The 14,759-nt window shown below is 41.7% G+C and overlaps 1 protein-coding gene across 1 annotated transcript; it reads left to right on the top strand.

The window, feature by feature from the left end:
* The first annotated feature begins 279 nt into the window (after window positions 1–279).
* LOC126845303 (uncharacterized) lies at window positions 280–13,899 on the top strand. Its single transcript, XM_050583952.1, has 6 exons — window positions 280–482; window positions 1,662–1,765; window positions 11,797–11,865; window positions 12,089–12,175; window positions 12,587–12,671; window positions 13,511–13,899. Exons 1-6 carry the CDS (start codon window positions 419–421, stop codon window positions 13,897–13,899), a joined length of 798 nt encoding a protein of 265 aa, XP_050439909.1. The 5' UTR covers window positions 280–418.
* Window positions 13,900–14,759: the final 860 nt, after the last annotated feature.

The following is a 14,759-nucleotide window of genomic DNA, read 5'->3' as shown; positions in this document are numbered from 1 at the left end:
AAATCGATTTATTCGACCACAAAACCGGAAAACCCGATAAAATATTTGCCGGTTTTCCACCTTCAAATTGAATTGCCATAACGGTGACAATATTTTTATCGAATAATTAAAATTCATGCCTCTATCCCGAAATTATGGTCTCATATTAACGCACTATGTTTGCCCGGTAAACAGCAGTTGTCACATTGTAAGAATAATGTAAGTAATAAGACAATTTTCGACTACAGCTAACGGCGTCCCCTTGTTTGAATAGCTGTCATTGTAATAAATTCTAGACTTTAATTATTTTACTTGCGCTGTTACAAAAATTGTACACCGTTGCAGCCGCCAAAGAATACACAACTGAAGTTTTTATCGTTGCTCATTTGCTAAAACGTTTTACTCATAACAAGTAGTTTCCAATTAATATATTATCACTATGATCGATTTAAAATTCGTATTGTGTTTTGTCTTTGTGATTATTTTCACAATCCTACACTCGGGTAAGTCGCACTGTATGATATTAACGTTATGACAAGCACAGGCAGAACACACGTTAGTGTCTTTCATCGACTGTCCTATTATATTATATTTTATCTTCTCTTCTTCTTGGGTTTATTGGGCCTTTAAGACCATTCCGTCTCACAACCAAGCTTCCATCCTTCTCTGTCCAACGCTAGATTTCTCCAATCGGAACCACCTCCCCCATCTGTTCGACACCCTTTTTTATAACATCCTCCCAGCGCATTCTTGGTCTTCCCAAAGGTCTTTTACCTACAGAATTTTGTTCAATCACTGCACGTAGTAGCGGATTTTGGTTCCTCCAAGCATCTGGCCAGCCCACCGTAGTCTTCTTCTTCTGTAACCTTCAATATATCCAAACCACTATATAATGTTTCCAGCTCTATCTTCTTTCTTCGTCTCCACTCCCCAGTTATTTCGTCCCTGACTGGCCCATACATTTTCCGCAACACTTTTCTTTCAAAGTCAATGAATCTGTTTTCGTCCATTTTTCTAAGTGGCCATGTTTCTGATCCATAACCGGTCGTATCAGGGACGTATATAATTGCTCTTTCATTCTTCGCGATATTGCTCGTGAAATTAGTACCTTAGTAAGTCCATAGTAACATTCATTCCCAGCTTGAATTCTCGCTGCTACCTCGTTTGCTACATTATTTTTTTCCGTCAAAATAGTACCGAAGTATTTGAACTGTTCAACCCTTTTAAATTCATAGTGATCTATCTTTATGGACTGACAAAAAGGTAGCCCTCGTCTACTCAAAAACATATACTCCGTTTTTTCTTCGCTTACGTATAGCCCTACTTTTGTTGCTGCTTTATACAGTCTACTGAATAATATCTCCAACCTATCTTGAGATTCTTCCATCAATACTACGTCGTCTACATAAGCTAATAGACCTACCGTCGTGTCTTATTATATTTTATACATTTTACAATTATTTGGTTCATAGCTAAACTTAATCTTAAACATCTTAATCTATATCTTTCTGCGCATCATTTAATTGGCTAAATTAAAATAACTGTAAATTATCTACAAACTGCAACACCATGTTAAGGTAGCCTACGTGAGCGTCGTTGCCAAACTTCTAGGACACGTATTAAAATACCAAACGGCCAAAACGTTTTTTTTTACAACATGTGTTATTTTTGTGTTCGTTTAGGCGAGGCAATCAGTGGTACCAGTTCGAGTGATGATACGGAAGCGACAGTAATCGATGACGCTATTTGCCTATCCGAATCCGAATCGGACAACAAATCCGGCAAAGTATTAAATACCATACACATAGATATGCACTTTAATAATTTATTATAACGTTTTAATATAATCAAACAAAGTAGTCATTTGAATACAGTATTTAATTTTCGGTTAAGCATGTTTTAGTGCCTATGAAGTATTAACAAACAAATATATTGGACAATAATAATATACACTATATTATTGTGTAATGATATTATAACGTCTTATACGATATTATTACATCAATATGTCATTAAAACGGAAATAGTGACGGTTAGTAGGGTACGATGATTAAATAAAAAAATAAAAATTGATCTTCAATAACTTGACGCGGTCGTGTGTGGGCGCAACTCACGGGTTGGGGTTAAGTCAATAAGTTCAACACGGGGTTGCGGCGTAAACACTGTTTATTGTTCGACCACGCAATATATAAAATAGGTTTAAAATTTAAGTTTACAAAAACGCGGACGGATCCGGAATGATCGAACTAGCGGGCTAGTCGTGGGGGGGTCGCTAGAAGTTAAGTCGGGATAAGGCGTCGAATTAATTCTAGGTGATACGAGGGCGGACGGAATACGTTGGGAAAACGGTAAGTCGTCGGTCGCGCGTCGTATCGGGAAGTAATTAGCTACCCATTATATTCGCCGCGCTATGCCGGCGTCCGAACTGGACTTTGCACCCTAGGTAGAGAGTGGTGGTCAGCCAGTCAGTTCGTGTCTGCCGGACGGATTGTGGCGGTAAAGTGTCGCGGCCCGTGGCATATCACTAATAGTGCGCCGCAGTGCGCGGCGTCCTATTAGTAATATGTATCACGGGCCGTGTCAACCCTCCCCCGCCAAGCCGTCAATCCGTCGGGTAGTGGTGTAGCTAACAGGGCCGAGAAGGATTAGTCCCTTATCAACTCGCCCTCAGGACCTATTGTAAGGTACCGATGGCGGACTACGGTATGGCGGATCGCCCTACAGTGGCTTGTCGATAGGGCTAGTAGGACAGGACTGGAAGTCTTCCGGTTCGGTGTCCGTCTTCGTCCAGTCCATTTCGGCCATCTCCTCGAGCTCCTGCTCCAGCGATGGGGTTTCCTCTTCCGCTGGGACAGTGGGTTGCGGGTCGACGGCGGCCTCCACCGGGGTGACCTCGGGGTGGATCGGGTCGCTCGTCGGCTGTTCCTCGGCGCGCACGTCTCTAGATGGCCCGGCGTCCCCATGGTCCGGTTTTTCCAGTCTAAACTGCTGCGAGGTAAATGGTGTCGGCTTCTGGGGTTGAGCTGTCTGCTCCTTCTTCGCCTGACGGAATGCCCGGAGACGGAGAGCCGACTTTCGCTTCGCCGAAGGGGTTCTGGTTTTTTTCGGGACGGTCCCCTTTGCCCTGGGAGGTCCCGCCGTCGCTGGCTTTCCGCTGCCGACAAAACGCACCGTCTTTCCCACCTGGACGGTCGTCGGTCGATGGAACGGGCGTACCGGAGGAGTTGGCATCCTGGACGCCACCTGCGGTGCTGCCGACCGTGGTGGTAGCTGGTGGAGAGGAGCCGTCGACCTGGGCTGTGGTGCCCTAGGTTGCCCGTAGTTGGGCCCGGCTTGGAGTTGCCGATGTGGCCCCGTTGTCACCGGCGGACCGACCGGTATCTGATTACCGATGGGGGTCGTGGCCAGAAGGGCAATGCAGTCCCGCCAGCCACGTGAGTAGAGGGCCCACGCGACTGGGTCTCTCCGAATGACGTCGGGGGAGGCGTTATTGGCCTCGTCAGCGGTGTTGAATGCATGGCTGGGAAAGCGCACCCCTCTGCTGCTCAGCATCCGCTGCATCGCCATTACTTGGTCTGCTAGTCCTTGTAGCAAGGTTTGGTCGGCGCTCGGCTGTCGGCTGCTGGCCATGATGCGCTGAAACAAAGGGGGGAAAAAAAAGAACAGAAATGGGGGGGACAAACACGATATAATTAGTAACAACAATAAGCAACATAATTACGTTTGTTATACTTCCCGTGTCGGTCAAGTATCGCTAGTTTCTTTCGTGTGTATATCGGTGGTAGCGGAGGGTTTCATGCATGATACATGGAGTTTCTTTGGTGGGCGTTGATCGGTTAGGTATATTCCCCTTCCAATCTTCTTCGCCAACCTCACCGGACCTGACCATTTGGGTGCAAATCCGGCGTGAAATCCTTTATCGGCATTTGAAAGGGGGTGCGCCTTGTGATACACCCAATCGCCCACTTTGAATTTTGAGTTCTCAGGGGTTATTGGGGACCCTTCTGATTTCAGAAGATTCATGGCCACTCTTTCGCGGCTCCGACGCTCTTCGTCAAATTGTTCGATTGGGACAGTCGATTGAAGGTTTAGGACCCAATCGCCCGGTCTTTTTCCTTCTCTACCAAGGACTAAAACCGACGGTGAGTAACCTGTCATCTCATTCGTTCTGTTCCGAATCGCGAAAAGTACCGACGATAGTTTCGTATCCCAAGAACGATGACTATCGTTCACTAAAAGTGTACGGAGTCCTTTTTTCAGTTCTTGGTTGCGACGCTCAGTGGGGTTGGCTCTTGGGTGATAAACTGGGGTCGTCCAACCCACCGCCCCCCATCGCTCGAGTGCTTTGAGCATTTCATTCGATGTGAATTGGGGGCCATTGTCACTGAGGCACACACGGGGATAGCCGTAGCGCGCAAAGAATTCGCGCTCGAGTGTTTGTGTGATAACTTTAGTAGTGGCGGACCCTAAGGGGTAAGCTTCGACCCATCTACTAAAGCAATCGGTGGCCACCAGTATGCATGTTTTGCCCCGTCCGGTTCTCGGATAAGGGCCCATGAGATCGATACTGATGACCTCCCAGGGTTGTCGCGGTTTTCTAGTCGAAAGAGGGTCTTCCGCCTTGGCGTTAAGAGGCTTAGTGCACGCGCAAATGTGACAAGACTTGACATAGAGCCTAACTTGATTCTTTAGACCTCGCCAGTAAAACCGTTCTCGAACCGCCCTATAAGTCTCTTTCCACCCAGGATGGTTGGAAAGGTAGTGATCGTGATACTTCCAAATTACCTGTGGCGCATTAGAAGTGGGGATCACGATTGGTTTCAGTTCAATTCCATTTTTCGTACCGATTCGCTTTCTTAGAAGGTCGTCAACTAAGAAGAAGTCCTTCGAGTTGGGGGTCGCTTGTCTGGTATTGTTTGCAGGGGAGTCATTGTTCACGGAATCTATGATAGATTTCACGGCCTGATCCCTTGTCTGCCAAGTTTTCAATAAAGACAAGGAGAAGGGTGTGTCGACAGAGTCTGTCGGTGAATCGGTAACGGTGAAAATGTTATCGGGGGTATCGCCTACATGTCTGGAGCGTGTCAGGGTCGGGACACCTATAAGATTTTCATCGAGCGCCTCCTCGTCTACGGGGGGGCCCGGAGTCGGATGTCTCGACAGCATGTCAGGCGCCTGGTTCTGGGCCCCTGGGACATGTGTCGTGTGGAAGTCTAAATTACCTAGCTGGATTGCCCACCGGGTTAATTTAGCATTTTTGTCTTTGGCTCTGTGAAGCCATGTCAACGCGGAGTTATCGGTGTATAGCTCGAATGGGCCCGACTCGAGATAAATTCTGAATTTATCGGTTGCCCAAATTATCGCTAAGCATTCGCGTTCGACCGCAGCGTATCGTTTCTGAGTATCGCTCAACTTTTTACTCGCGTAGGCGATGACTCTTCTTTCCTCCGGGCTGTCACCCCTTTGGAAGAGAATAGCACCAACGCCTATGTCGCTTGCATCAGTTTGCAGACAGAACGGGCGTTCGTAGTCGGGAGAAGATAACTTTGGGGAATGGTACAAAGCATTCTTTATTTGATTAAAGGCGTCTTGTTCTATCCTTTCCCATCGCCATTTTACCCCATGTCCTAATAGGCGGGTTAGAGGTTCAATCGTGTCGGAGTAGTTGTCGACAAATTGACTATACCAATTACATACGCCTAAGAACCTACGTAGATCTTTAATTTTCCGTGGTATCGGAAAGTCTCTGATCGCTGATAATTTCTCCGGTTGTTTTTGAATTCCCTCTGAACTAACTAAGTGCCCCAAAAATGAAATTTCGGGAGTTCCTAACTTGCATTTCTTAGGATGACACGTTAGTCCATGACGTTCGAGCCGTTCGAGAACTTTCGAGAGATGGTCTAAGTGGTCGGGCAAGTTATTGGAAAATATTACTATATCATCCAAGTATACCTGAACGAATTCATCTAAATATCCTCTAAGTACCTCGTTCATTAACCTCACAAACGTCATAGGGGAATTCTTTAAGCCGAACGGAAGTACTCTGAAATGAAAGAGTCCTCTTCGCGTTCTGAATGCAGTGTATCTACGCGCACTTGGACTTAGGGAGACCTGCCAGTAGCCAGATTTTAAGTCCAAAACGCTAAATACTTTCGCCCCCCGCATGTTTCTAATCATTTCGTTCAAATGCGGCATGGGGTAAGCGTCTGATTCGGTGACCTCGTTTAAACGTCTATAGTCTATACAGAGTCGGGGGGACCCGTCTTTTTTTTTGGCTAAGACTATAGGGGCGGCCCAGGGCGATGTGCTCGGTTCGACTAGGCCTTGTTCCTCCATATCGCGTATCATACTGTCTATAGAGTTTTGTTTCTCTACAGGGTATGGATATGGTTTAAGCGCGATAGGAGTGCGGTTTTTGAGTCGGATTTCGTGCTCGATAAGTTTCGTGCGGCCTATATTCCCGCTAAAAACGTTTGGGTATTGTAACAATATTCGTTTTATGTGGTCCTGTGAGGTGGGATCGCCCGAAATTTCGACTTCAGAAAGGTCTGGTTCTGTAGGGCAGGGGGTTGGTGAGCCTCGCCAACAAGCTGTTGTGCGTCTGTTAGCACCTAAGTGAATTGTACATGCGGAGTAGTCCCAAGAGACTTCGTTCTCGACGAGGAAGTCATGTCCTAGGAGGATATCGCAGTACAAGTCGTCTAAGATGGAGGCCCTAAAAGATATATTAAGATCAGCTATCTTAGGTTCGAATGACGAAGACCCACGAGTATTCTTCGTGTGTCCGTCGGCCATTCGTACGATAGAGGGTAGTCCATTGAGGGGAGTTCCAAACTTGTTTGCTATGTCCGGTCTTACATATGATTTTTGCGCTTGTGAATCTAAAAGTGCGGTAACGACGCCCGTTTTGAATTCTAATTCAACGGCAGGGGTGGGGATTGATTCAGGGCGTGTTTTAGTCGCTGCCTTATGGATAAACGTCTTAGAGCTGTTTTGAAGTGGGTGTTCTAAGAACTGATTAGGAACCTCGAACTCATTCACTGCTAGCAGATTCTCTATGGTTCTGTCCACTTCGGCGTGGTTACTTTTAGGTGTGTTTTTATTTTCAGAGCCCGTAGGGAGTATATCATCTATGGGCATGTCTGAGGGGATCGCTAAGTGCACCAATTGCTTATGGGTAGAACACCGGTGATGTGTGGTGCCGTTCTCCTTTACCTTCGTCCCCACTGCGGAAAGGGTCACTGTCAGTGGGTTCTGGACTTCGGAGAAGAGGGGTATTGGGCTATTGGTCGGTGCACTTTGAGTATTGCCGGGTTTGTCAACTACTATGTCCCCTTGTTTAAATGCTGGCGTGACCACATCGGACTGTTGAATCAGGGTGGGCACATTTCGAGCATTTAAGGAGTTAGTGTTGTGGAACTGGAGTGAGGAGCCGGTGGGATGGACTAGTGTCCCTGGGCTCCCCCGCCGTTTCCCGAGTTGTTCGGACAGAAGCGGTGCCAATGATTGCCCCCGCATGTAAGACACGGTGAAGGGGGGTCTCGATTGCGCGTTCGGTCCGTATTCGGTCTGCGGGTGTTTTGGGCGTTTTCCCCGTTATTGGGAGGGTTTATGTTAGGTCGGGGTTGGTACCTGCTCGCATGGACCTGAGGCGTGTTGTGGGGTACTGCTGAGCTGTTATCAGTCGCGTACGTAGTGCTGTCTAAAACATGTGCGATTCGCCTTAGGTCTACGAAGTTAGTGGGTTGTTGAAGCCGTAAATGAGTGCGGAATTCATCGCGCATGAGACCGATAATCGTACTCACTATTTGCGCTTCCGACATCGGAGAGCGCACTCGGCACGTCAGCTGGTTCTTATGTAGCACGAAATCGGTCAGACGTTGGTTTGTACCTTGTCGTACTGACAAAATTTCGGCCAATAAGTGGGCCTGAAGGTCGGAATTATCGAATCTCTCGGCTAGTTCGCCGCGAAACTCGGTCCAAGATAACTTAAGGACTCTCATGGGCTTCCACCAACTCTCGGCGGCGCCCTTCAGCTGCGGCTCAACGGCCCTAACCCACGACGAGCGGTGTATTTTCGATTGTCGCAAAATACATTCGGTACTGTCGAGAAACTCGACCGGGTCTTCTTCTTTGGCCCCGGAAAATTCGGGGAAAGAAGCACGGGCGGCGGTGAGGTCGTTTAACGGTATAAGGATCGATCTCTCATGATTGCCCACTCCAGCGTTGTAATAATGATCACTGGAGTTGATTTTCGACGTAGGGCCAGATCTGGGAAAGATTGTACTTTCGGCGTAATTTCTACGGTCATAGTCATAGTCTCCGCCGGGGTGGAGACGATTCGACTGGAAGCTTTCGTTGAAATGATCGCGAGCGAAAGTTTGGTTTGGTGGGGGATCGCATTGAAAACGGACGTTTTCGCGTCGGCGGTCCCTATTCGGCTGTTGTGCGCTAGGGGTAAACCGTTCGTTCGCGATTTCGAGAGAGCTTAAACGGTCGACTAGGCCATCGGGCAGCCGGTTGCTTTCTCTTTCGGTATAACCGCGCGGTCCTATTGGTGCGTCTTGATCGAGCCGAATATTAGAAGACCGGGGATGGGTGATAAGAGGGTCGTCGATGTCGTCATCGATGTTAATGTTCGCAGCGCGTAAACAGGACTTAATTCGACGAAAGCGTTCCTCGTTTCTCACTTCCTCATGGCGGTACCGTAATACCGACATTTCTAATTCGGAAATTCGGATCTCCATACGGGTTAGCAGAGCCTGAAGGCGGATGTCACGATTTATATCGCCTATCTGGGTGCTAGCTGTTTGGATTGTGTTTACCACACGGAGGTCGTCGAACATTTCCGAAATTGGATTAAGTGGAGGAGGCTGAGATGATAGCATCGATCTGTTATTTTGTGGTGGTTGTAGTTCTTCTGTATTCGAGTCGAATAACATATTACTCACAACTCCATTTATAACAGCGGGCTCACGGTGTATCGTGATATTTGCGTTAGCGTTTTCGCTATTATTTGTTCCGCCCCTGTTCGCATCCGCCACTGATGATTCGTCAAGAGTCAAATCATCAATGGGCGGACGAGGTGGCAGGAGAGTTGAGTTCGGATCACTACCCACATCTCTTATGTGCCCCTCCAACATAACCAATAAATCGTTTCGCGTCCCGTTGTATGATAAACCACGATAGGCACATTCGCGCATGAGTTCGGTTTTACTCATATTCCTTAGTAGTTTGCTGTCCATTTTAAATTAATAAATAGAAGGAAAATGACTAGGTGAGACAAATTTTATGAGAGGGTTCTCTTTTTTTTTTTGAAAAATTATTTTATTAATTTATAATTAATCAATTGTTTTTTTTTTTATTTTTTTTTTTATATACCCTGTTGGCTGTTGGCGCCGGCGATGTGCGCGACGGAAATCAGCGTTTGTGTCAACAGGTATATAAAACCACTACAAGAATGATTACAGCAGTAATTAGAGTAATGGGAGTAAGAAGAGGAGAGAAAAAAAAAAATAATAATAATAATAATAGGGGGAAAGGACGGAATATTGGGGGGGGGGAAAGAGGGGAAAAAAAAAAAAATGATATAAACGTTATAATATTAGGTATATTATATAATGTTACATCCGACCTTATTTTTCTTTCTTCTAAACCAGTCGTCCGTTGGTGTCGGCGATACGCGCAACTACAATCAACTTATATTCGACGGTTATGAGAAGAAGAAAAAGACATAGATAGTAACATCAATACAATATTTTAAGGAGAGCGAATAAAAAAAAGAACTTTGGGACGAGGAGGAAAAAAAAAAAAGAAATAATAGCACCAATAATATTTCAAGACAGCTGGAAAAATTAGTGTGGTAAAAAAAAAACAATGTTAAACACTAGATTTAAATTTTTCCGAAACCCGTTGTTTAGTGTCGTCGGCGATACGCGCGACGGTAGTTAACTATCGTCAACGGTTCGAAAAAAAAAAAACCGAAAATAATGACAAGAAAAAAAAAAAACAAATAAATAAATAAATAATTTGTCTCAGTAGTCGAGGGGGAAAAAAAAAAGGTAATAAACAAATCAAAAATTCTTGTTTAGGAAAACAGATTTTGAGCTATTGATGTGACTGCGTACTGAGGCGGTTATTATAACACTACAGTATTTTCGCAGCACTTTAACACAAACAAAAAAAAACAAAAATTTTAGAAGAAGAAAAGGCAAGTCGAGAACAAGAGCAGAAAAAACAAAAAGGGGCTTCACCGCAAACTAAAAATTATATTATTACTCAGCGTGTTTGTTTTCACTATTCGCCTACTGTAAACACATAGATATAGCGCAACAACATAAATGTGTTTACAGATTATGATTAGCGTTCGACGGTGTCAGCTGACGGCGGCTACGGTGATAGCGGTTAATCGCTTTATCGTAGTAAATCGCCTACGGTTGTGTGTGTGCCTCAGCTATTTTGGTCACCAATTCGGAAAAACTTTTTTTTCTGTTTGCCTGTCGCTGCTTAAGCTAACCTAACTCGACTCAGTTTGAGTTTAATTATTTTACTTTAAGGGGAGAAAGAGAAGAAAAAAGAAAAAAAAAAAAAATTAATTAAGAGTAATTATTTTAAGCAGGCGGTTTCCCGGAAGCAAGCGTATAAGTAATGTACCTGTACTGGAGCTGGAAACGGGAGAAAGGGTGATTTTCCTTCGGGGAGCCAGTTATTGACGCGGTCGTGTGTGGGCGCAACTCACGGGTTGGGGTTAAGTCAATAAGTTCAACACGGGGTTGCGGCGTAAACACTGTTTATTGTTCGACCACGCAATATATAAAATAGGTTTAAAATTTAAGTTTACAAAAACGCGGACGGATCCGGAATGATCGAACTAGCGGGCTAGTCGTGGGGGGGTCGCTAGAAGTTAAGTCGGGATAAGGCGTCGAATTAATTCTAGGTGATACGAGGGCGGACGGAATACGTTGGGAAAACGGTAAGTCGTCGGTCGCGCGTCGTATCGGGAAGTAATTAGCTACCCATTATATTCGCCGCGCTATGCCGGCGTCCGAACTGGACTTTGCACCCTAGGTAGAGAGTGGTGGTCAGCCAGTCAGTTCGTGTCTGCCGGACGGATTGTGGCGGTAAAGTGTCGCGGCCCGTGGCATATCACTAATAGTGCGCCGCAGTGCGCGGCGTCCTATTAGTAATATGTATCACGGGCCGTGTCAAACTGAAAAAGTAGTTGGTGTTGAAATAATTACCTAATATAATATTATCATACACAACGTTACACTAACATTATAATACACAGACGACCGATTACATATTTGGTTCTGAGATGTGTTATGAAAATGAGTACAATAAAAATATTATTTTTTATTTATTTTTTTGCTATACACATTATTATAAGAATTTGTTTTATTAAAATAAGAAAGGGGTAATAAGAATAGATACCAATTTGGAAATTACTATGTGATTACTATGTATTACTACAATGTGAGACAATTTAAGGCGTTTTAAAAAAAGCCAATCGATTATTAGTTATGGAATTATTATTGACATAATTATTTGTATCTTGAAAAAGTAGTGTTATATATCTTAAACATCACCTATCTATTAATACACAGATGGCATCTTACATATTTTGTTATGAGATAAAAGTTGTCCAAATATTAAAAAATCGTACTTCATTATTATTCCATAAAACCAATAAATTGTATGTAGATACAATAAACTACTTTTCAATAAAAATGTGATTTTTTTATACATTTATAATAAAACTATACTATACACTATATTGTGTAATTATATTATACATATTTTTTTGTTTATATAAAGGATATGTCGACAATTGGTAACAACCCAACAATTAGTGTTGCCGGTAGTGAGGCCGAATCATCAAGTCGGGTAAAGCCAGCTTTAAAACTCGATTGTTATATTGATGATACACAACCTAATGTTAGGCAGGAATACGATAAATATGTAAAAATCAGTAGGAATTTGTTTTATTAAAAAAAAAAAAAAAAGGGATGATAAGAATAGATACTGACTTGGAAACTACTATGTAGGCACGAACATTGATATAATTGACTTTATTATTGTACATTAAATTCCATGTTTTTTTATAAAGGACAAGGCATCTAGTAGCAACAATGCAAATGAAGAAATAGAAGCGACAGTTGATGGAGCCGATAGCGAAGACGAACCAGAAATTGAGGTAAATCATTAACCCCTAATCTTTATATTGATGACATATAACGTAAAGCTAGGAAGGAATATGATGAATATGTAAAATTCAATTAAAGTTTATTTAATTAAAAAAAAAAATTGAACAAAATATAGTATTGAGAATATATACCGACGTGGTAATTTCTTTAAAATCACGAACTTTAGTTTTTTTAATTGTATTTTACAATCAAACAATGTAGTCATTTGTATTGAGTATTTTATGTTCGATTTAGCATACAGGGTTTATATTGGTTTACTATGACCCAGTCAATAACTTAAAAGATATTAAACTTATTTCTAATTATTTTATAGTCTGTTATTATTAGTTGAAATTAATAATTATAAAAAAATAAATTAACCAGCAGCTTTACATATGCATTTTTGTTTTATTTACATGAAGGACATGCGTTTCATCCACCAAGCCTGCAAAGACTTGTCCGGCTGTCTGAAGGAAAAAGGATTATATCAATTGTCCACCTTGTTTAGTAATTACAAACTATTTTTTTTTCCATTTACATTATACGAATATGATTTGTGATTCAACAATTAAAAATAGCCATTGACCAAATTAAATTAAGGACGAAGTGAGGGGAGAGTTGACTGTGACAAAAATGTCGGTAAAAAACGAGCTAAGCTCAGTTTGGACAAAGCTCAGTTTGTATGCCTCTTATTCTGTTAAGTCAATACTCGATTTTGTGATAATACAATAATTTCAATTTGATACTTCTTACAACAGTACAATACCGTTTTGATCCATTTGGGCTAGACTTAGCTTTTGGCTATGCTACTTTATATTTTTTGGTCTTGGTAAAAATTGTATCATGCGACTACCTTGGGAATCTAATATTGTATTTAGATTTTAGAGTGAATACAATATTTTAGCAGATTTTTTTCTTATTATATATGTTTAAATAAATTAACAGAAACTATGATTTTTTTAACACAAATACTGTGACATACAGCCTTTAAATTAGACTTTAACATTTTACAACAATCAACACATACTTTGTTTAGTATTAATATGTAAATATAGCTACAAAATAGTCAACATTTTTTCAAACAGATTTAAAAACCCGTAAATTCCAAATTAAAAAATCGACAAAACTTTAGCAGCGTAGTCAGCTTGTTATCAAATTTTAAATTAGACGTTTAACGCATTTAAAAATTTTAAGTTTTAAAACCCCAACATTTTCATTTGTTTTCAACAAATTAGTGTCTTAAGTTAGATTGATATTATGCTGTGTAGGTGATTAAGTTAACAATTATATTATTGCAACTTTTTTTTTTTTAAATCATAACGTTTATACTTTTCATGTACTCCAAGTGTTGGGCGTCACGATATTTCCGGTGACATACGAACTACTGGGTTTGGATAAGACACCGGAAATCTTGGCTGCAGAAAAATGGAAATGGATAGAAACTCTATGCCCGGATCGCATGACCGACGATGACATAAAGTTAACGAAAACCCGACAAAACTGTCGAGATCTTGCAAAGTATTGTATTACCGAATATGTAAAGGACATCTTATATCCCGGTCTTAAAAGTCGACTGCCACTTGAAGCGAAAATCGACAGCTTCGGTAACGCGACGGACACAATTAGTGGCAAAGTGATTTATAAGAAAGCCGAGTTCTTTCCAGGCAACGGCCATGAACATTTTAAGAAAGACCCAATTCTCGATCCTCCCACTGTTCCCGTTGAACGTTTATAACAATTTCTGTACCTTCGTTTCAAGTTTAAACCAATAATTGCTATGTATTGTTATTCTATTTTATGCACTTAAATCGCTATATTTAATTCAAGTTATATTATTGTTCAACATTATTTATTGTATTGTGAGTTTTATACTATTATTATAGTGTTCATTCATTCATCATTATATTTTATGCACTTTGTTTTTTTTATTAAATATTTTATTTAAAACATTTATATACTATACTATAGCGTGTAGGTCCGTAGAGTCACAAAACGGTATAGGAGAAATAATTCATGCGGATGAGTTTCAGATATATACATGTCCATAGCAGTATTTAATATCTATTGAAATCATTGTAAAGGTCAAAAGGGATTTCGCTTGGTAAAAAACATTTTAGCTGCAGAATTTCTAGAAAATTGTGTATGTTATAGCCCATCTTTACTCTTTAGATCTAGAGTGATCCAGATCTCTGATTATGCTGAGGTCTCTTCTCTTTCCATTAAATGTTTTGTATGACCTATTCAGAGTCTCATTTATTTATTGTGGTTGCTTCTTCTCGCTTCAGGTTCTGCTTTGGTCATTTGTCTATTGTTCCTTTTATTTTTCTCAGTTTATTTCTTTCTTTGCTACCCACATAACTTGGATAATTCTTTGATTATTTTCAAACATAATATCTCTCGCTAGACATAATTTATATTTTATCTTACTAAATGCTGGGTTGCATAGAGTTAATAAATTTAATGGCTCGTTTAAATGTAATGAACCAATCACGGGCCGCTAAATTATGTTCAAGGAACCATTAAACGTTTAAAGACTTATTGAAAACATTTAAAAAATATTAATATTTTTTTGTGGGTCTATAAACAAAAATTAAA

Source organism: Adelges cooleyi, unplaced genomic scaffold (genome assembly GCF_023614345.1).
Source record: "Adelges cooleyi isolate 19-005CV unplaced genomic scaffold, UGA_ACOO_1.1 ACOO_flye_CR_arks_rails_tigmint_CR_PRNA_739, whole genome shotgun sequence".
Classification (NCBI taxonomy): Eukaryota; Metazoa; Arthropoda; class Insecta; order Hemiptera; family Adelgidae; genus Adelges; species Adelges cooleyi.
Note: the sequence above shows the minus strand (reverse complement) of the source record. Positions and strands in the feature narration are given on the sequence as shown.

Excerpts from the sequence above, each read along its gene's own strand:
- LOC126845303 (XM_050583952.1), top strand. The coding sequence starts at position 419 with ATGATCGATTTAAAATTCGTATTGTGTTTTGTCTTTGTGATTATTTTC. Across the intron at positions 1,766-11,796 it reads CGGACAACAAATCCGGCAAA|GATATGTCGACAATTGGTAA; the intron begins GTATTAAATACC and ends GTTTATATAAAG. Across the intron at positions 12,176-12,586 it reads AAGACGAACCAGAAATTGAG|GACATGCGTTTCATCCACCA; the intron begins GTAAATCATTAA and ends ATTTACATGAAG.